General features: G+C 40.6%; 1 protein-coding gene across 6 annotated transcripts in view; it reads left to right on the top strand.

The window, feature by feature from the left end:
* The window catches only part of CDH8 (cadherin 8), a 239,377-nt gene that overhangs the window by 141,458 nt on the left and 76,086 nt on the right, over nt 1–21,833 (top strand). For all 6 annotated transcript variants that reach the window (XM_081202702.1, XM_081202703.1, XM_081202704.1 and 3 more), the window contains 2 exons: nt 13,440–13,627; nt 17,936–18,189. In XM_081202702.1, coding sequence (XP_081058828.1) covers nt 13,440–13,627; nt 17,936–18,189 — 442 coding nt within the window. The remainder of the gene's footprint in view (nt 1–13,439; nt 13,628–17,935; nt 18,190–21,833) is intronic.

The following is a 21,833-nucleotide window of genomic DNA, read 5'->3' as shown; positions in this document are numbered from 1 at the left end:
TGGCTTCCTTTTCATAGGATGTGGCAGGAGCTGTGTTTCCTAGATACTCCAGGAGGCTGGAACCTATGAGGTTAGTCTTCAGACCACCTTGTGGAGCTTAGTAGTCTAAAGGCCATCCTTATCATGACTTATTTCCACTGTCCTTCTGCCATGTACCAGCTAAATATTAAGCTTCTCATTGTCATATTATAGAACCTCTTCCCAGATGCTATAATTTGCTCCCCTCTTCTCCACACCTGCTTCTATGCTCTCAGCTGCCATTGAATTTGTTCACTGCTCACCTTTCTATACCTGCTGCCATGTTCCTCATTATTTCTGAAGCAGTTTGCATCAAGTTATGTCTGCATAGCAAATTCTTGAGCTTAGAATTCTTCAATTCTGAGTGTATTTCTAAATGTATATTTTGAACCTGGCTTTGGTGGGTGAATCCTTGGAGTTCTTGTAAAAAGCATAATCTGAAGTCTGCACACCCTACGTCCACATTATTTTGGAAGCATGTGTAGGAGAGAGAAACAGAAGTGACCTTACGGTGGGTGTCTGCTATAGACCATGAAGCCAGACTGAAGACTTGGATGAAGCCTTACTAGAACAAATCTAGGTGTTCTTGGACTCTAGCTCCCATCAGCTCTAGCCAGCATAGCCAGTGGTGAGGGGTGATGGGAGTTGTAGTCTCAGACCATCTGAGGGGGCCACAGACTCTAACCAGTGGTCCACACACAAACACACAGACAAAATAGATGGCCACAAAGTCTACACAGTAATTGTTAGAGGTGATTTATGCAGATAGAGGCTTGAACCAGAATCCATTATATGCAAAACTTTGTGTTATAGGAACCCTAGGAATAAATACTGCATGTAGCACTATAGAAAACATGCGATGGTGATTCTACATTTTGGGAAACACCATAGCTCTTCCTTACTCGCTTTCTTATGACTCCATCCCATATATTTATACACACTGCAGTGTTCTTTCCACTGTTTTCAATGCCATTTCAGATTATTCAGCAGCCATTGAGTTACACAACCAGTAAAAGAAGAAGAAAAAAGACATATGTAGTTGATGACAGAAATAAAGCAATGACTAATTGGAGATGAGAGGGAGAAATAAAAGTGAATAAGTCTAGGTCTAGTTAATTGTTGATCTTTAATTCAAAATCCATATTTACTGCTATGGTTCCAGTGTATGTCTTGCTGGGTTAGGTTAAAATGATTTGGCAGCATGCTGAGCTGTTCTGCAGTGCTTTGTAGTCTGCATCAAAGTGGTGGTGGTGGGGAGGGAATTATAATGAGGATTGATTTTTGTTTGATAAAGGTGTATTCGAATAGAATTTTGTAATGCAACCATCTAAGATGCCAGCTTATCTTTCTGCCTTTCTTTAAAAAACAATATAACAAATTAACAAAATAGGAGATTAAGATGTAGCAAATCTAGATGGTCTCCTAGTTTAGAAAATGTGTTAATGGCAATTTAAAAATAAAACATTTTTAAAAGAAATAAAATAGTAGTGCCTTAGGCTTATTCACACAAAATTAGCCTGTCATTCCTGCCTCTCATTTCACAGTTGCTGCATGTGGTTTTCTGTTTTCTGTCACTTTTCTTCTACTCTGTGACCCACAATTAACCCACAAGTGGTGGCAACAGTCTCCTCCCCCTTCCAATTAATCATGTCACATGATTATATATTTCTACAGAAAACTGATTTTGGCTCAAAAGTGTATGTACTGTGAACTGAATAGGGCCATTTCAGGTGAATCCAGAATTTTGCTGGAACATGTCAAGACAGCCCTGAATTGCCCTGGGTCAGATTGCCCCACCCAGAGTGAAATATTTGGAGTCGTGGGCTGCAGGAAGGAGAGGCAGGTGGCAGTCGCTGCAAAGAACAATATAGGACTGTTGCAAGAGAGACCTCAAAGAGACCCACAGTATGCTTTGGCTATGTGCCCTTGTTCCCAGTGGAGGGTTCAATCCTGATGGTTACAGAGGCCTACTTCTCTAGCTCCTTCCCACAGGGAACAAGCTGGGGGAAGCAGACCCCAACAGGATTGCACTCTCCTCTGACCAACTAGCGAGTGCAAAGTATCATCCTGCTGACTGCTGGGATCCATTTCACTAGCATGTGCACACAGAAGGAAAGAAGCAACTGGCAAGATTGAAACCTCCACTTACCAGCTGATGAGTGGAGTATACAATCCTGCTGGCTGCAGTGCTGCCAAGAAGGGGGCAAGAGGCACACATCTCCTTCTGTCACCCCACTTCCAATTGTGGATTTAATTGGGTTTCTAAAACCATGATTAAACATGGGGGTGGATTGGATGCAGTGTCTCCTTCCCCTCTCTGCAACATGCTTAACTGTTTTTTAAACATTTAGTTGGCAGGGGGGCACAGCCCTAGTGTGTATGGGGAAGGTCACTATAACTTTTTTCTTCCTTTTGAGTCTGCCTGTTCCTTGCCTTGCTAGCAATGGTGAATGTGCTCCCACTTCTGCTCAGTGCCATTGTTTTCTTTCTTTGCATGGTTTAGCATCATAGTACTGGCAAGGATACAATGCTCTCATTCAGATTTGCCTTCAGTTATTATGCTGCAGACAAAGTCTGATCTAAGTCACAAGGCCAATTCTGAGTAAAAAAACAAAAAACAAAACACTGCTTTCTGCACTCACTCTGGATTGCCATTGAAACAAAAGCCCTGGAACAATGAGGAGAAAGAATGGGCTAGACCTGCCTTGTAACAGTGGCTGAGGGAACTGAGTCAGCCATGGATGAAAAGGCAAAACACCCAACAACTGCTGTTGTATTCAAGGCATGTTCTGGGTTAGATCCTTTGATGGGACCTCTCCTACTTTACCTAGCCTCCTCCAGCTTACTTGTTGGTAGCAGCAAGCAGCTGCATCAATGCATGTGAGTTCACATATGTATTAGTCAAGCACTTGATATAGTCATGTGTACCGTCAAATCCAGATTGTTTTTTAGCACAAGTGTAGGAAGAGGGTCCCCATGAGTGAACTGAAGGATCTGAAATTTCTAAAAAATGCACAGCATTGTGTTTGCAATCCAAAATGAACAGAACAGTGGAACATTCCTTATGCTCCTGTCCCATCTCAGAAGCAAGACCAGACAATATGAAACACAGGGGGAAACTTAGGATAAGAAGGATTCTAGAAACACCCATAAATTAAAATGGCCAGGAGGCACAAAATGGCCATTTCAAATCATAACCTGTATTTTCTGTAGCTTCTGGTCATGTTTACAATTATCTCTTTGCAGCCACTAAAAAGTGCAGGAAGAAGAAACCCCCTCCTCTGGCAATCTGCACAAAATTTTGTTTGATGGTTGCCATTAATTTCATTTTAATTTGATTTAGTTAATTTTATAATGAATGTTTTAGGATGTTGGACTATTTTGACTGTTGTTAGCCGCCCTGAGCCCAGCTTCGGCTAGGGAGGGCGGGATATAAATAAAATTTATTATTATTATTATTATTATTATTATTATTATTATTATTATTATGCTGAGTTAGCTATGGGAATGGAGCCCTAATTCTCCCTGTGGGGTTATAATGCCACTTGGTAAGAATGTAGGAAGAACCATGTTGGATAAGGTCAAAGGCCCATATAGTCCCAAATCCTGTCTTCATAGTGGCCAACCAGATGTCCATGGGAAATCTTAGTGCTGTGGCCATTTGGCTCACCCATCATTCAGAATTCAGCTGTATATGAACTGAAGTTCAGTATAGTAACAAGCATCCATTTCATTACTGCCCCAGGAAATAGATCGTCATCTTTGGGATTATTTTTTTTAAAAAAACATTATTATAATCAAGTCAATATAAAGAGAAAGAGCAGACTGAATCCAGTTAAGCCACTTGCAAATCATAATCACTTACAGGACTGTGAATCATAACCACTTACAAAGTAGAGTCAGATCTGCACTGCAAGAACAAAAACAGCTTTTGTGGATGTCACACAATGCCAATGGATAAAACAGTCGAAATATGCATCGGGACAGATTTCACACTTACTATGTATTTGAAGCCATCCTCCTACTCATTATATTATGTGATGAAATGAAAGAGTTGTGTTTCTGCATCTGATTGTGTTGCATGTGCTCTGTGCGATAGCAGAATCCAATAGAAGGTGACATGTTCCTTAATGATGCAAAAATCCATAGAAGAGAGTACTTGGGTGATGTAAATCACCATAATGTGGAGAGACATTTCTTAGAAGATGTGTGGCATAGAGTAGTTCTAAATATGTAACTGGAGGTCCACTGTTGTCAGTTACTCAAGCTTTTATAATTGCATCACAGATAGTTACACTACTGTCAGTTTTGCTGAATACTCTGAAATAAGTTCATACTTGATCCACGGTGTAAGGAAGAACCATAAGGAATAAGCTGTGACAAAGGAGACATTGAACTGGTTTTAAGTGGAGAACAATTTTGGTGGAGCACAATGCCCAATAACAATAGCATCTTGAAGGTACAACTAAATAAGGAAAAGGATAGCCTGTTGCAGCCAGTTGTGTTTTTGCTTTTTAATGTTCTCATTAGGGTGTGCACTGGATTTGGCTGAGTTTATTCTTATTTGGAGAGACTTGGGGATTGGAGAAGTCGTGTTCAGACAGGCACAGATCACTACAGGCTGGATTGGATTGCCCAGGGGGTGGGGCATCAGGCAGGAAAGAGAGGCAGGCAAAATGGGAAAACCCAATTAAGGAGCTGAAACCTACCTGTGATTGCTGGCTGCATCTTTCAGAAAAAGGTATGCCCAACTTTCTGCCTAACTGACAGCCTCCTTCCTGCCTGATACCTTCTTCCCCTTGCTGTCTCTGCACAACAGCAATTGAGAGGAGGGAGCAATCCTTCACTGTGTGGCTAATGTGATGCTCTGCAAAGAGCTTTAATTCCAGGAGGGGTGATGGGGAATATTCCTGCTCTTGGTTGGGGTGTGTGTGAAGGACAAGCAAAGTCTCCTACTCTCACCTCTCTAATTATTTGTTACTGGCCACCAAAGCCCCCTGATCTTCTGATTTGAACAAAAAACAAGAACCAATAAGCTATGGATTAGTTGTTTGCTCTGGAGCTGTCTCTTTTGTGGGGTGTTGTTAACCTGCTTTTTTTGTCTGTCATTTTGTTTGTGGTGTGCATGGGAATATTCTTGTCTGTTTTTGTAGGGAGGGGGCTGAGTTTTTCTGGGAAATCAGTGTTTTGTGGCTGAAAACTTTCATAGATACCCAAAAGCTCCAAAAGGTTACAGGCCCTTGCCAAATATTGGAACTGGATAATGTTGATAGTCTGGATTTATCAAGTGACTGATCTTAGAAGTTCTGACTAGCAGGACAGATTAACTGTATCAGCAACTCTGTGCAATCCCTCCATTGTTGATACCTGCTATAAGGGCAACATTGCTAAGAACATTTGCTTGGGAAAGAAAAAGAAGATTATTATTTTTAACAACTGTGGTGGAATCTAACTGGTATGGAAGGTTATCAGAATTCATAAGATGTAGAACATGACACATTCACAATAAATTATAATGAACCAAGATAGTATGTTATGTATGTTTATTGGTTCCAGGCAGAATAGAAGCATGCATTTATGGCTGGATTGTGAACTAATATGACACCCCTGAGCCTTAGAACTAAGAACAATGAACTTTTGGTCTGAATTTCGAAGCGCATTCAACATCATAGTCCTGCCTCTCATCATCCTCAATGTTATTCATAATTCCATGTCCGATTTTCCCCTTCCACATTTTGACTCTGGAAATTCAGACCGTGGGAAGTCAAAACAAAATTATTACAATTTGGAAGACAATTGGACCTTTTTATTTTAGTTTTTATTTTTTATTGGATTTGATTTGATATGTTAATTGGATGTTTTTATTGGAAAATTAATAAACGCTTAAAAAAAAAAGAACAATGAACTTTCATACCTACAGGTTTTGCTTAGAAATAATTTAAGTGGTCCCACATGAGACATATTTTGGATTTGTTTAAAAAATCCCAACACTTTACAGATAAGATTTTGTTCACAAGAACAGCTGGCTGCTGTGTAAAGCTCAAGTATATTAAAATAAGCTTATGCCTCACAGACAATATCTTAGCCTTGTGTTAAGCCAATTGGAATAACTACATTCGCTCCTTATGTACTCCCAATCACTGATCTGGATTGGGACACACGTGCAGGCGTGCGCACACACACACCCTTTCTCATAAGCATTCACTGTGAAACAATGCACCCTTTTGCCTTGATTTAACCACCCCATTTGCAAACATTGCAAAAATAATCAAAATCCAAGCCATAACGCACCTTCATTAACTGATCTTGCATTTGTGCACTTACAGCTGATTCTTAAATGTTTACCCTAGTAGTAAAAGACACTGCATTCAATAGACCTGACTTCTTTACAAGTCTCCTTTTCATGACTAAGAGTGCAAAGGATTCAATGCCCCGTGAAGGAAGGACACCTACAGAGCACCTGCAGTCTTAGAAATGCAATGAAACTTACGATAGACAAGCATCAGGACCCTGGACAGGGTCCTTTGCAAACTCTAGACAAGCTCAATAGCAAACAAGAAGCAATGCCAGATTTCTGCATTTATCTCCAGTTTTGTTAAAATTTTACAAATTGCCACAGTGTGAAACAGTTCAGATTGCGACTGTGAGGCATATAATGGAGTAGTTACCACTTTCCACTGTACTGTTTCCCTATATGTTAATTGTATGGATATATATATCAGCCCAAAAAGGGTTGGGTTAGGGTGTTGTTAATTGTTATTGCCAAAATGGTTAACCCCTCACACACTTGCCATATTCCTGATCCAAATTCCCACCATCACCTACCTACTATTTTCAGAAGATTAAAGAGAGGGAGGAATCATTCACACATTATCATGATTATGACCTCAGGCTAACTCAGGGGTAAATGAGTGTTTTTGCCTGGTTAGAATATGTCAGTGGATAGCACAGTTGGTAGAGTTCAGCTGATAGAGCATGAGACTCTTAATCTCACAGTCATGGATTTGAGCCCCACATTGGACAAAAGATTCCTGCATTGCAGGGGATGGAGTAGATGACCATTGTGGTCCCTTCCTACTATACAGTTCTATGATTCTAAGCTTTGATAATTTCTCTTGACTGCAGGATGAAGGAGAGAAAGAGACAAGCATATGCATGTACTCATGAGCCTACTTTATAAAATGTAAAAATTACATTCATTGCTCCACCCTCTGCTGCCCTTGGCCCCACCCACCAATGGCACACAGCCTTTGGAAAGCTGTTCATAAGGGAATGTGGCCCTTGTGGTGAAAAAGTTTTGCCAGCCTTGCGCCAACCAATAAGGCCTAAACTGTGAAGCAGGTAGCCTTCAGTGTTGCTTCTGTGATGATTTGAAACTTACTGAGGGCCAAAATAAAAATACTAGGATCTGCTGTCCTTTCTTGCTTTCCAATCCTTCCTACTCACCACTGCCCAGCCCTTTGCTACCCACTTCCCGCCAACGTGGCCAGCCCCATCTCTTTACACCTCACCCAACCCCATACCCTCACAAAATGCCCCACCTCTCTCCTCACAGTTCACTCCGCTCCTCTACTTACAGCTTACCCAAATGCTAGCTCCCTTTTCCAAAATGGGTAGGAGGTGCTTCAGAGAGTGGTTTGCCAACACACCTCCTACCCTTCCTTAGACACTGCTGCAGTGATGTTTAGCAGAGGAGGAAGTAGTTCAGAGAGAGGTTTCAAAGTTAGTTCCAAATTTACAATAGATGCTGATGTCCATGCTTTTAAAGGACAAGTCAAAAACAGAAAGGATGGGGGAGAAAGGTCACCCCGGGCGGTTTATGGGTGCCAAATCCCTGGCCCAAAATAAACCAGGTGTTGATCTGCCACAGGCACACACCTGATGGATGCCTTGGATCAGCCTTCACCAACTTGGTGCCCTCCAGATGTTTTGAACTGTAACTGCCAGTCTGGGGCCATTGTGAGGACAGAATGCTGGACTAGACAAGAACTTTGTTTGCAGATAATAGGGTCTTCTTAGGTTGTCATTTACTTAAAATGTGACTGACCTTTGTCATTAAATTCCTTGATCTAAATCTTTTCCTTTTTCAAAACAATGGGTTACATGCATGTGATTTACAATGCCGCTTTTGACTGCATTAAGAAAATGCCCACTTAAACAATTTAAGACCTCTGTGTTACATGTGGATTCTTGTATGAATTGTTACTACATCATTCAATTGCTCACACACTTTCTTATAAATGATTTCAGGGTTTGTCAATTAGTGCCATATTTATTTATGCTTCATCCTTAAAAATGCATAACAAAGAATAAATTACAGAGTAAACTGATGTTCTGTTTTGTGGTCCATAATATGTTAGTTTTCTGCAGTAAGCACCAAAGAAAAGGCATTATGGCCACAGAGTACAAAGTAGAGGGAGGGAGAACTATGAAGAAATCAATTGTATTTTAAGGCTCCAAATGGCCTTGCAGGGTGTAATTTTTTTGAGTTATCCCAAAGGGCAAATTACCTTCAAGGAGATTTACAAAAAAGGAGTGTGTCAGGCTTGCTTTGACCTTTTCTGACAGTATGAAAAGTTGCATCTAGTTGTTTTCTCTTTGCTTCCCTACACATATTTATTTATTTCTTATATCTTATTCGCCCTTCACTATAAAGGTCCCAGGGCAGCTTAGAACAATATAAAATGCACTTATAGAAACAAAGGATGCATTTAAAATTATTGTTATTAAAATATATTGGGGGGGGGATACAAACTGAACATTCCCCCTCTTTCCCCCAATTCAAAGGATGTAAACAACAACAATAAAGTTTATACAAGCACTGAAGTGAAGAGAACCTGAAAGTTACTAATATCAATACAAAGGATAATGTTAACACAAAGCTATACAGTGGTACCTCAGGTTAAGTACTTAATTCATTCCGGAGGTCCGTTCTTAACCTGAAACTGTTCTTAACCTGAAGCACCGCTTTAGCTAATGGGGCCTCCTGCTGCCACCGCGCTGCCAGAGCACAATTTCTGTTCTCATCCTGAAGCAAAGTTCTTAACCCGAGGTACTATCTCTGGGTTAGTGGAGTCTGTAACCTGAAGCGTATGTAACCTGACGCATATGTAAGCCAAGGTACCACTGTATTACGGAATGTAGATGGTACAGTTTGTCCAGTAGTTTCTTGGTTTGTGTGCTGGCCTGCAAGCCACTATAAAAGTTTATTAAGATTTTTTACTTTATAGTTTTTCAGAAAGTGTCATGCCCTGATCGTGTACATTTAGAACAGTTATAATTATAAACAGTAGAACAATTAGAATTGTTCCAACTCAAACAGAAGAGCATATGCTCATCAAAAAAAATTCATGAAGCAGATGTATGTAAATCTGTTTCTTGTTTGTGCCATTCTTCAAACCCCAGCCCAAAAGTTCACCCATCCTGTTTCCACAGTAAAGTGTTAGAATTTTTCGTTTAAATATTCCACATAGAGATGTATATTGAAATGCGTATTATAAATGCATTTTCTTTCAAAACATGCATTTCAAATGTCTTTTAATTATTTTTCAAGCCAAGAACTCAGGCCCAGTGTTAGTGTTCAGTCAGGTTGGGCAGTGGCCAATGGACCCAAGGGATTTGATAGACTTCTTACTGAACTGACTTCTTACTAATTTCCTCCTTGCTAGGCCCCTAGGTGCTTTTGAGGGAGCCAAGCTCATCCCTCACCTACACTGAATGCCCACCATCTTAAGTTACGCAAAATATAATGTCTTGGCTGGTAGGTTTGTTGACATACATAGACAGCACATGGATATTATCTGAGAGTTAGAACCCTCTAACTCTAGGACCCTCATACCTACAGGACCGCCTCTCCTGGTATGCCCCACTGAGGACCTTACGGTCTGCAAATAATAACATCAGGGAGATTAGGCTTGCTTCGCCTGGGAAAATCCTGCGGAAAATCCTGTGGAAAGCCATCTAATTAGATTTTAATTTGATCCTGACTTGTTTTTAGAAGGTAATTTTATTATTGTTTGATTTTATACCAATGTTATATATTTGATGTTAGCAGCCCTGAGCCCGGTTTCGGTCAGGGAGGGCGGGATACAAATAAACCTATTATTATTATTATTATTATTATTATTATTATTATTATTATTATTATTATTAACTCTTCCATGTTTGTGTGCACATGCACATGTATGCATGTATAGGGATACCAGCAGGTTGTGAATTATAATTCCAAGATAAAATGTTAATCAGAGGGGCCTCTAACTAAATCCCATAGCAGCACACTGAAATGATCCTAAATGGCTGGATCCTTGATGTCTTGCTTTCCAGTTAGGAACATGGAAGCTGTTTTGGATTGAGAAAGATCATTTATCCATCTAGCTAAGTGTCATCTGCAGTGGCTTTCTGGGGTTTCAGATGGGGGACAGTCCCAGCCCTACTTGGAGATGTTGGCAATCTACTGCATGCAAAGCAGATACTGTGCAACTAAGACCCTTCCCTCTGATGCCCATGTATCTCCCAAAATTAAAGCAAGGCTGGGAAAATTATGAACCAGTTCTGAGTGTTGTGCTCACTGATTCAGTAATGGGCACAAGATTGTTGCCTGCAGATTTCTGAGTCCATTATTCCTTCTAGGATGTAATTCTCTCCCTCTGTCATTTTAGATATGGATCACACTCACTTGTTTCTTACATTCCTCATTCAGAAATGGAAACACTCTCAGCTACTCCAACTTTCTTCTAACCCATTAGAAGAAGAGAAGGAGAAGGAGAAAGCACTTCCAGAAAATCTCCCTTCTCAGAGCAGTTTCTATAGCTAGAATGGAGCATAACTGATTAGTAAGCAGACTGTCAGCTCCTGGATAATGGACCCTCTTTTTTTTACATTTGTAAGCTGCGCATGCTAAACTCATTTTCCTAAAAAAAATATTCATTCTAAGCACACAAACTTTGTAATCATTCACAGGTTCATAGCTGACCATAATCTATGCAAATAGTTACCACAATTACGCTATAACATGACACCAACACATTCTGCCCCTGAAGGAGTAAAATGAAAATAAAAATGAAGACTACAGCTCCCATTGCCCCTATTTAAGACTCTCTGACTCATCAGGTATGCATGGATTTTGTCTGATTGGTTTCAGTGATAAGTAGTCCTGAAACTGATAATTTCACCTCTTAGCCATGGCTGAAACAAGTGAATTACCAAGAAGCATGCATAATTAGACTGTCTGTAGATGTGCTCAGGAGCCAGAGGTTAGCCATGCTTTGCTGGCTTCCAGATCATTACTAAAAGTCAGAGAGAGATGTCATTAGAATGAGCAATTTGATTCTTTCCCTAAGTAATGAGAAATCTGAGATGTAATGTAAAATACTCTGTTGGAACCCAATTTAAGCCAGTTAAGGGTGACTTCCTAGGATTTGAATTAGGAATGTGCAAAAACAACCCCAAGACATTTTTGCAAGCTTTATGAAAGCTCTATTAAAGGATGCTTCTGAAATTCCCCTCATGGAATTTTCCCCAAGATTTTAGCATCTCCTTACTTTTTATATTACTGAGTTTTTGAAACAAAAACGAAAAACATATAATTCTATTATTATGAACCAAAAGTGTAAAAGCACCCATATAACAACCAGCTAACTAGAAGTTAAGCATAATTAAGGAAACATTTTGATCAGAGAATATGTATTCTGAAAGACCACAATCAGATTCTAATTATAAAATTGTACTGTTTATTTATTTATCATATTTCATGTAAGATTCATATTTTAGGAAACCTCTCAGAGTGCTACACTCACGCAATTGGACACACACACAAACAATTTATATACATCTTTAAAGCAATTTCACATATAAAAACAATTTCAAATCCAGTATAGCTACAGACTAAACTTAAAATAGCAATCTAAAAGGTTTGTTGAAAAATAGGTGTCTGCAGTAGGTGCAGAAATTACAGTAAAGATGGTGCCCATCTGATATGTCACGGGAGGGAGTTCCAAAGTGTAAAACAGGTGTGGGATATCTTTGGCCCTCCAGATATTGCTAAACTACAACTCCCATAATCCTGGGCTATTGACCATGCTTGCTGCGGCTTATGACAGTTGTAGTTCAGTAACATCTGGAGGGCCAAAGGTTCCCCATACCTGCTCTAAAGACCATATTCTTCTTATTATTATTATTATTCAGCTATACATAGTTTCTCTGCTGACCTCTGTTTGCTAGCCACTTTAGTTATTCTGTTGATTATTGAATTCGTTGTATGCACTTAGTGATCTTTTATTACAATACCTTTTAGGGCACTGCTCTTCAACCTTGGGTCTTCAGATGTGACAGGACTACATCTCCCATCATCCTTGACCATTGGGCTGGATGATGTGCATTCCACATGTATGGACCCAAGCTTGAAGAACACTTTATTAGGGCCAAAGTATATATGAAGTGACATTACGCAATGGCAGGTGCAGTGTGTCCAGTAGAGTCTTGGTTCATTTGCTGGATAAATGGCATAATATATTATTATTTTACCATCTACCTTTGTATTGATATCAGAAACTTTTGGAATTTCTCCACTTCAGTGTGTATACAAACTAATTATTTAGATATGAACTGTGTTTTAGGGTTGGGTAAAAAGAGGTGAAGTGTTCAGTTTGTCATTTTTTGCTTTTCAATATGTAACTTCCCCTCTTTTAAGAATATATGAAGTTAAATGCAATTAACGTGTAGGGTTCAGGTGTTTAAAAATGCAAATAGAGTTAGGTATGTCAGATTTTCTAATTATAGGATCACTGCAGGGAGGGAGGGAGAACTTAATTGGTTCCTGCACTGTTGTGGACCTGATTAAAAACCCTTCTCAGAAACAGCTATTAGCATTGGGAGGAAGCTCCAGAGCCCGACTCTAGGGCCATAAGAAGCTCTGCTTTTCCAATCAGGCAAAGACAGAAGACCTGCTTCTATCAGACCTGGCCAATCCAGAGGCATCATATTGTCTACAAAGCACAGAGACTGACATCTCACACCTTTATCTACCCTCCCTTGTCACTGAAGAAGACTCTAAGGCTTGGCCACCTATTGTCCACAGTAAATAGGCTAGATGACAACCTTTGGATTAAGCCCTGATATTCCTGGCATAGATAAATCATAGAAATGTACCAAACCCAGTAAAATGTTGTAAGAGGGTGTTACAGGAATGGACAGCAATCCCATAAATATACGTGTCAAATGCATAGGAACATAGAAATATGCCTTTTATTGCGTCAGGTCATTGATCTACTGAGATACTTACTGTCTACACTGACTGGCATTTGCTCTCCAGGATTTCAGATAGGCTTCTCTCCCAGAACAGGAGGAAAAGAGACTGTTGCCCAATTTAATATCCAATTATTTGTTTGTTTTTATTCACCTCTCTTCTTCTCTCTTTCTCCCAGGTTTGTATCATTTCTCAGTATTGGAAGACATTAGTATTGGTGAACCAATAGGAAGGGTGAAAGCAAATGACCTGGATATTGGTGAAAATGCTAAGTCATCCTATGACGTTATTGAAGGAGATGGAGTGGATATATTTGAAATCACTTCGGACTCCCAGACTCAAGAAGGCATTATTAGATTGAGAAAGGTAAATGGCAACTGAAAGACTGAGTTTGTGGATTTTGGCATTGAACAAATGAGTTCTAACATATTGTGCTGTGAAAGTATGGAAGGCATTGGTTAGGATGGAAGTATCCCATGTCCTGTTTCTCAGTACCTCATGTATAGGAGCATAAGAAGTTGACTTATACCGAGTTAATCCATTGGTTCATCTAACTCAATACTATCTACACTGACTGGCAGGGGCTCTCTTGGATTTCATACTCTTCTCTTACTATCAGAAGGTTCTTCCTAATATTTATGCTATCCCACATGGTCTTTCAGATATCTGCAAGAAAGATAATAGTTTTCATTTCTTTTAACTGTTAACACTGCACGACCTCTGATCTGTATTCCTTCTCTTTCTCATCCTTATTCACCTTAGCTGGAGCACAGGTGGAAAAGAGCACAGGTGTAGCTTAGTGGCTAAATAATGTGGAGATTTTCAGAAGTCATTTTTTGCTCCACCATGCTCCACTGAAGGCCTCAGAAATGCTTCAGGCTTCCTTGGGCCGAAACATGCTTCTCTTATAAACACTATCTGGGTTGATACTGGGGGTGTGGGACCATTTTCAATCTAAGAGCTGCATTTCTTCATGGACAACCATTCAAGAGCTGCATTCCAGTAGTGAGCGAGGTCAGAGGCTAAAGGGGGCAGAGAAAGAGATGTGACCCTTAGTGCTGTACAATTGCCTAAACCACTGAGCCCTTGAGCTTGCCGATTGGAAGGTCGGCAGTTCGAATCCACATGACAGGGTGAGCTCCCGTTGCTCTGTCCCAGCTTCTGCCAACCTAGCAGTTCAAAAGCACAACAGTGCGAGTAAATAAGTAGGCACTGCTGTGGCAGGAAAGTAAACAGTGTTTCTGTGCACTCTGGATTCCGTCATGGTGTTCCGTTGCACCAGAAGTGGTTTAGTCATGCTGGCCATATGACGCCAGAAGTTGTCTGTGGACAAACGCTGGCTGCCTCGGACTGAAGCGAGATGAGCACCACACCCCATAGTCACCTTTGACTGGATTTAACCATCCAGCAGTCTTTTACCTTATCTTTACCTTACAATTGCCTACATTCTACCTTTGCCTAAGTCAGATGTTTCTGTATTTACACACACACACGCACGCACACACACACATATGCAGACATATTGTATATCTATATCCTCCCCAGAGGTAATCACGGTACAAGCTCCTATTTTAACCAGGCAAAAGCACTCATGAAAGGGGCAGAGTGGAACCAGTAAGGGATGTGGCATGGGGAAATGGATGTGGTCTTAGAGAGTCCTCATAGCCACATAGAGAGGTCTGAAGTGCCACAGTGTCATAGTCACCAGCTACCTCATGCCATAGCATTTACATATTTGCCATTTGATTTTAATTTCAAAATAAAAATAGCACACACACACACACACACACACACACGAGAGAGAGAGAGAGAGAGAGAGAGAGAGAGAGAGAGAGAGAGCGCGCAGAACGGATTTTGAATTTGTTGTTCAGAGAACTAGGTTGACAAATGCTCTGGGCTAGTATCATTTTGCCAGCTGAATTTGAAATGGCTAAAATGATACAGGATGCGTGATTGGCAAATTGTGAATATGCTGATTTACAGCCACCTATTCATAGGTACAAAAGCTTAGTAATTTCTGAGTCGACAGAGAAGCGAGTGCTTGTCATGTTTACTAAAAATGGCAAAGTTCCATTAGAGCGAGATTCGTGTCTGAAAAAAATCAACACAATTTTTGAAAGTAAGAATATATATTTAAGCTTCCAGAGACTTCCTGAAAGAGTTCGGTGATTTCTATTTGTGCTCTTTGTATTTGCATTGCAGATTTCAGCGTCTGTGTCATTTTCTCTCCATCTCTTTGTTCCTTTCTATGGGACATTGTAATGCAAATTTACATATCTTTCCAAAGCCTGACAAATTTGCAACTTTGAAATTTTAATCATTGTGAAGCATCAGTAGGTTAGACTTTGAACCCACACGTGTAGATGCTCTTGAACTTTTACAGATATGATTCCTGGGTGATCATAAAGTTGGTGATTTAAGATCTTCTTTTTTAAAAAAAACAACAAACCCTCATTTTATATAGTTTGGATTTTTTTGGGCGGGAGGACTTACCTACCAGTTTTGCTTTTTTAATTTTTATTGAGTCTTTTCATACTGCATTGAAATAAAAAGCAAACTAATCTAAACAAACATTAAAATATAGAAAAGAGACAGAAAAATACAAAGTCCCATCTCACAAATAGAGAGGTCTCTCACAAAATCTTCTCTATTTGGCCCTTGACTATTCCCAGGTACACACCCTTTTTGCCCAGGCCATATCCCTCAACAGTCTTGCTCTGTGCCCTCCTTGAGTGTAATTTGCTTGGATGAAATGTGACCCTGAACTTTGATATTGACTCTTGCTTAAACCTCAAGGTTAAAGAGGGATGTGTGAGAAGTAACATTCATTGTACAGCACACTCATTACTGGCATGTGGGCTCCAGAGGTTGCCTAGAAGCATGCGTGCCACCGTGCCGCCTTGCCCCTGTGACATAAGCACACTGTGTGTGTGTGCAACATCAGTGCCACCCATGGTGTGTGCTAGTGATGCCAGCACACTGTAGGATAGGCACGCATGCCACAGTCATGCCATGGGGTGTGTTGACATCAAGTACACACGCCACAGGGCGTGCAGACACTCTGTAGTGTGCGTGCATGACACAGAGCATGTCCTATGGCTTTGCACATGGCTGCCATAGAACTTTGAGGGGCCCAGCCCCTTCATTTAAAATAGGGGAGGTTGTCCCCTCCCCTACTTGGTGCCCCTGCCTAGAAGTGAATGAGGTCCCTGAGCTGAAAAAGTTTCTAATCCTTAGTTAGATTGAACAATATGTCTCATTTCCAATTGAGCTTTCTCAATTGGAAAGTGAGCTTTATCTGACCACAACACTTTAGGTCTTCATTTTAAATGTCTGGGATGGATGTTTCTTTTATTCTTGATGTGTGTGTGGGGGGGGGGTAGTATTTGGAATGGTTGATGCTATTGTATTCACTTATTTTGTCATGGAATACTCAAGAGAGTATGTTACTATGAGAAGTGGCCTATCAATATTTCAAATCAAGTTGTGTTTGTGTCCTTTTGAATGCTTTTGGTAAAGGCCATAGTTCAGTGGTAGAGCACATATTTGCCATGTAGAAAGACCCAGAATCAGTCACCAACGTCTCTTGGTATAGCTGCGAAAAAACCTCATCTGAAATATTGGAGAGCCATTGCCAGTCAATGTAGACGTTACTATGCTAGATTGTCCAATGATTTGACTCAAATAAACGTCCTGTGTCCCTGCGCATCTAAACTGAATGACTGTAACTCAGCAGGAGACACTGAGCTTCCCATTTTTGCCCTCTGTAAACATTGCTTGTGTGGAATTAAACCAGAAGCAAAATCAAATACAGATTGTAGGGAACATAGGTTTTACATGAACAAATCAGCCAAAATTTAAGGGAAAGCTGGTTGAATTCTAGGCTTGCAAATGCTCACATACTTCATGTGCGTCTCTCTCTATAGTAGAGAATAAAGGCACATGGCAGCTAGCTACTGAAAAACTTGCTTGATGGTTACCAGGTGCAAATTTTCTCATAAATTCAGCTTAACCCAGGGTTAGCCAACATCGTCCCCTCCACCAGTGTTCTTGGACTGCAACTCCCAGCCAACCCAGTCAGCAGAACTATTAGCCAGAATGATGGGAGATGTAGTGTGATATCTAGAGGAGACCACACTGGCTATCCTTGGATTAATCTGTATGGCAATATTGCTATTTTCTCTTACGATTATACCTAAATTGTTCTCAGCACTGTCTCTCCACACCCTCCAATTCTGCATAGCTCCCCCCCTCCTTTGCAAATATCAAAATATATAAGCTTGCATACTTTTTTCTTTGCTCCTTATCTCCAACAAGCAGAATACTGATTAGGTGTGTGATTAATATGCAATCCAGGCCATTGGCAGTAACATTATTATTTTTGGCTAAGCAGAATAGTGACTGCACTCATGGCAAGATAGTGTATGTATGAGCTTATTTGTGTGTGCTTAGTTTTATATTTTATAAAGCAGAAAAGGAACCACAAATGGGGGGGGGGGATACAGAGACATCAATACATGCCCAGGACATTTATAGCCCAGTTCAAAGGAAGCGGAAAGAGATTGCATTATAACTCAGTGATTAGGTTTTAAATGCATAACACTTCCATCCTTTTGCTAGTTCTTGCTGCTGTGGTCATTAGTGAAAGGCATTTGTCTTTGTCATTCTTAACAGCCGCTGGACTTTGAGACGAAAAGATCCTATACTCTGAAGGTAGAAGCAAGTAATGTGCATATTGATCCACGTTTCATCAGTGTGGGACCCTTCAAGGATACTGCAACAGTGAAAATTGTCATAGAGGATGCTGATGAACCTCCCATTTTTTCATCACCAAGTTACCTACTAGAAGTACATGAGAATGCTGCTATTAACTCTGTGATTGGCCAGGTGACTGCCCATGATCCTGATGTGTCTTCAAGCTCTATAAGGTACTGCTGCTTTAATGCCTCTTGTCTTTAGCTGAAATGAAACCTAGTGTACAAAGATAAGAGACACGTCTGTTGCACAATCCATTTTTACCCCTGGTAATTCCCTCTTTTGCCTTTGGCCCCACCCCCTAATGGCATGTAGCCCCTGGAAGGTGGTCCTTGGGCTCAAAACGTTCCCCATCTCTGCCATACTTGGAGGTCAATTTTGGAGCCCTTTCTCTGGCTGTGATGCCACCCAGCAGGTTAGGAATATAGTGACCAGAGAAAGGGAATTCCTAATGGTGTGTCATCTATGGAACAACCTCCCCAAGGAGGGCCTGCATGACAACTAGTCATATGACTTTACTGCTCCAGGATAAGCCTTTTAAAAATACCTTGAAATGTGTATCAGTATTAGTAGCAGTTTTCATTCCTCCCTCCCTTGATTTCTGAATTTGGCTGCTTCTGCTGCCTTTTGTTAAACTGAACAGCAGTTTTAATATGGCTTTGACATGATGGCTTCTATTTATTTTTTTAATTCTTAATTGTAAGCTAACCTGAGAGTCATAACATCAGACAAAGAAGGAAAGGAAAGAAAGCACAATGGAATCAGTGCTGTTTCCACATTTGGGAGAGCAGCCTTGCTGTCTGTCTGGCTCCCTTCAATCACCACAACCAGCCAGAGGGATAGAGGAGCCAGGTTAGGTAGATGGAAGATTGATGAAAACCAAGTGCCAATATTTCTGTTAGTGGAAACCCTTTCTAGTAAAGCAAAGTCACCAATGGATACATCCCTAGGCATTTGTACATATGATTCTCACTATACCAATTCACCACCAGGGGCCTCTAGCTGGGAGTAGGGAGTCATACCTCTTCTGGTGGGATTTTGTACTCATTTAATTGGTTCATATATTCATTTGTGCTCTCCATAGGAATATGATGCATCTTGCATTGCTTGATCTCATCAGCTCAATTTATGACTCTCCTCCTCTCTCTCTTGCGCTCCCTCCCCCTACTGCCATGCATATATATCAACCTAGTTAGCTGCACATTTCATGCACCTGATGAAGTAGGATCTGGCCCATGAGTGTGTTAGTCTTTAAGGTGCCTGGGGTGTTTTTTATTTGAAAAATAAACATCCAAGTGATTAGAAATATGAGAGAAAATCCATCAGCCTTAGGCATTTCCTAATTTTTAATTGCAGTTGGAAAATGCTAAGCTTCTCTCTGCCTCATGAGTACAGTTCCTTCACCAAAATTCTTTGAAGCTGCCATCTGTGCAACAGGATTATGCAATGCTGTTGGTGATCAGATAATAAGAAAGTGATTATGTCAAATGAAGGGGCAGAAAATCTTGACTAGTGATAGAAAATAGTTCTCATTGGATCAATATATGTCTCTGACTGATGCAAACTTCTTAAGTTCTGCAGAATTTGTCAGTAGGTAAGCTAGTCTATGGTACTATTTGACATGTAGTTTTTTGTTTTGTTTTTTAAAAGAAAATCTTAGATACTCAAAATTTAAATCCTTGACCTGTCTTATAATTTTTGAAGTCAAGTGCCCATGTGGATTACAGGTGATATGCACACTGATTCAGCTATTCTGACTTTCCTAAACCCACACGCCTTTTTAATAAGAGGAACACCAACAGAAAAAAGCACTGACTGGCCTCTTAAGTTAAATAGATAAATCAAGTGGAAAGGGATAGGCTTCCCCAAACTTGGGTCCCCAGATGTTATTGCCCTACAAGTTCCATCAGCCCCAACCTCCACTGTCAATTGTCAGGGAAGAAGGAAGTTGGGAATTGTCGTACAACAACATATGGGGACCCAATATTGAGAATGACTGCTCTCAGTGCTCCCCCCCCCCTTAAGGGAAAAAAACAATGCCACTACTCAACTCACTACTCAAGTTGTTACAGTAAGTGCCACACTTTTAACATTTGAATGTGCTGGTACTGTTAATCTTTGAATACCCCCAGAAAAAAGCACTGACTGCTTTAGGTTGCCTCAGAATTCACCCAAAGTAAAACTGGAAACAAATTTAGAGGTTTCTGGATAGGTGAAATAGGCAACAAATTCTAAAGCATGGGTAGGCAAACTAAGGCCTGGGGGCTGGATTCGGCCCAATCGCCTTCTAAATCCGGCCCACAGATGGTCCGGGAATCAATGTGTTTTTACATGAGTAGAATGTGTCCTTTTATTAAAAATGCATCTCTGGGTTATTTGTGGGGCATAGGAATTCGTTCATCCCCCCCCCTTCAAAATATAGTCTGGCCCCCCATAAGGTCTGAGGGACAATGGACCGACCCCCTGCTAAAAACGTTTGCTGACCCCTGTTCTATAGGAAGCAAATAACTAATCTGCATAAGACGTTTTTCAGGTCACACCATGCATTCCTAGGTTACTATTGTGTAACACAGCACTTTGAATGTTTATTTAGAAATAAGTTCCACTGGGCAGAATGGGGCTTACTACCAGGCAACTGTCCAGGTTTTGCCTAAAGTGACTTTTTAAAAACAAATGTATTGATCAAGAAAAATGCTCGCAGAATCAAGTGTGGTGAAATGACCAGATTTATACCTGGGGAACCAAGGTTCAAATCCTTACTCAACCTAGAAGCTCATTTGGTGAACTTGGGCCAATCATTAACTCTCAGCCTAACCTAATCACATGGAGAAGGGGAGATCCATGTGACCACTTTAAGCTCATTAGAGGAAAGGCAAGATAGAAATGCAATGATAAATAAAAATAAAATAAATGCAAGTTTCCTGCTTTATCATGGCAGGGGACTATGAGGTATTTCTGACCAATGAGAATTCAGTTAATTCAGTTAATTCAGTTACTAGTGGAAGGTGTCTTATTTGTTACTTTTGTAAAATTGATTAATAACTAAATCAGGGAGTCTGCTTGCATTACATATTGGGAGGGTTTCAGAGACTTAATCAGTCCTTTGCACTTACATTATCCAGCGACTCATTATGCAAGTTGTCTCTTATGGTGAAATTCCCTGTACAGCAGCTACTATGGAGAGGATATTTAGTGTTAACTCCCTGATGGGAGGATGATTCACTGCTTTCTCTGATTCTCGTGCAATAGAACTACATTCAGAGCAAAACCAAAGAAATATACTTTGTTCTAGGACATGTGCAGAATCATGCTGCTCATTAGCAAGTATTCCAAAGTCCGTTTTGGGGATCCTGTTTGGCTAATTTAATTGCTATACAATCCTATTTCAATGTTGTTATTTTACAATAATTGGGTTATTTTCTAACAGATGTCAAGAAGTGAGGCAGAATGAGGATGCTATAACTGGGTAAAAGAGCTGAAGAACTAGGTTCAGGAAAGCATAAGGAAAGTTGCCAGGGGGCCGTCAAACAGACTGTAGGTGTCATACCAAAAGGAGATTCAGGGAAGGTTAGGGTAAGGCAGGAATGAGGAACCTCAGGTCCAGTGGCCAAATATGGTCATCCAGTCCTCTTTGTCAGATTCTTGGGACAGTTCCCATGCCACGCCCAACAACACCCCCTCTCCCCTGATCCATCCCTCCCCTGGCCCTGATTCACCTCCTCCTTGAATGGTGTTGCCTGACTGAAACGTGTCCTTGAACTCTGATAATCCCTTTTGCTCGCATGGGTGGAGGATAGTGAAGGGTATGTGAGCCTGT

This window comes from Podarcis bocagei (genome assembly GCF_964188305.1).
Source record: "Podarcis bocagei genome assembly, chromosome: 7".
Taxonomy (NCBI): domain Eukaryota; kingdom Metazoa; phylum Chordata; class Lepidosauria; order Squamata; family Lacertidae; genus Podarcis; species Podarcis bocagei.
This window is presented reverse-complemented; position numbering and strand designations above follow the sequence as displayed.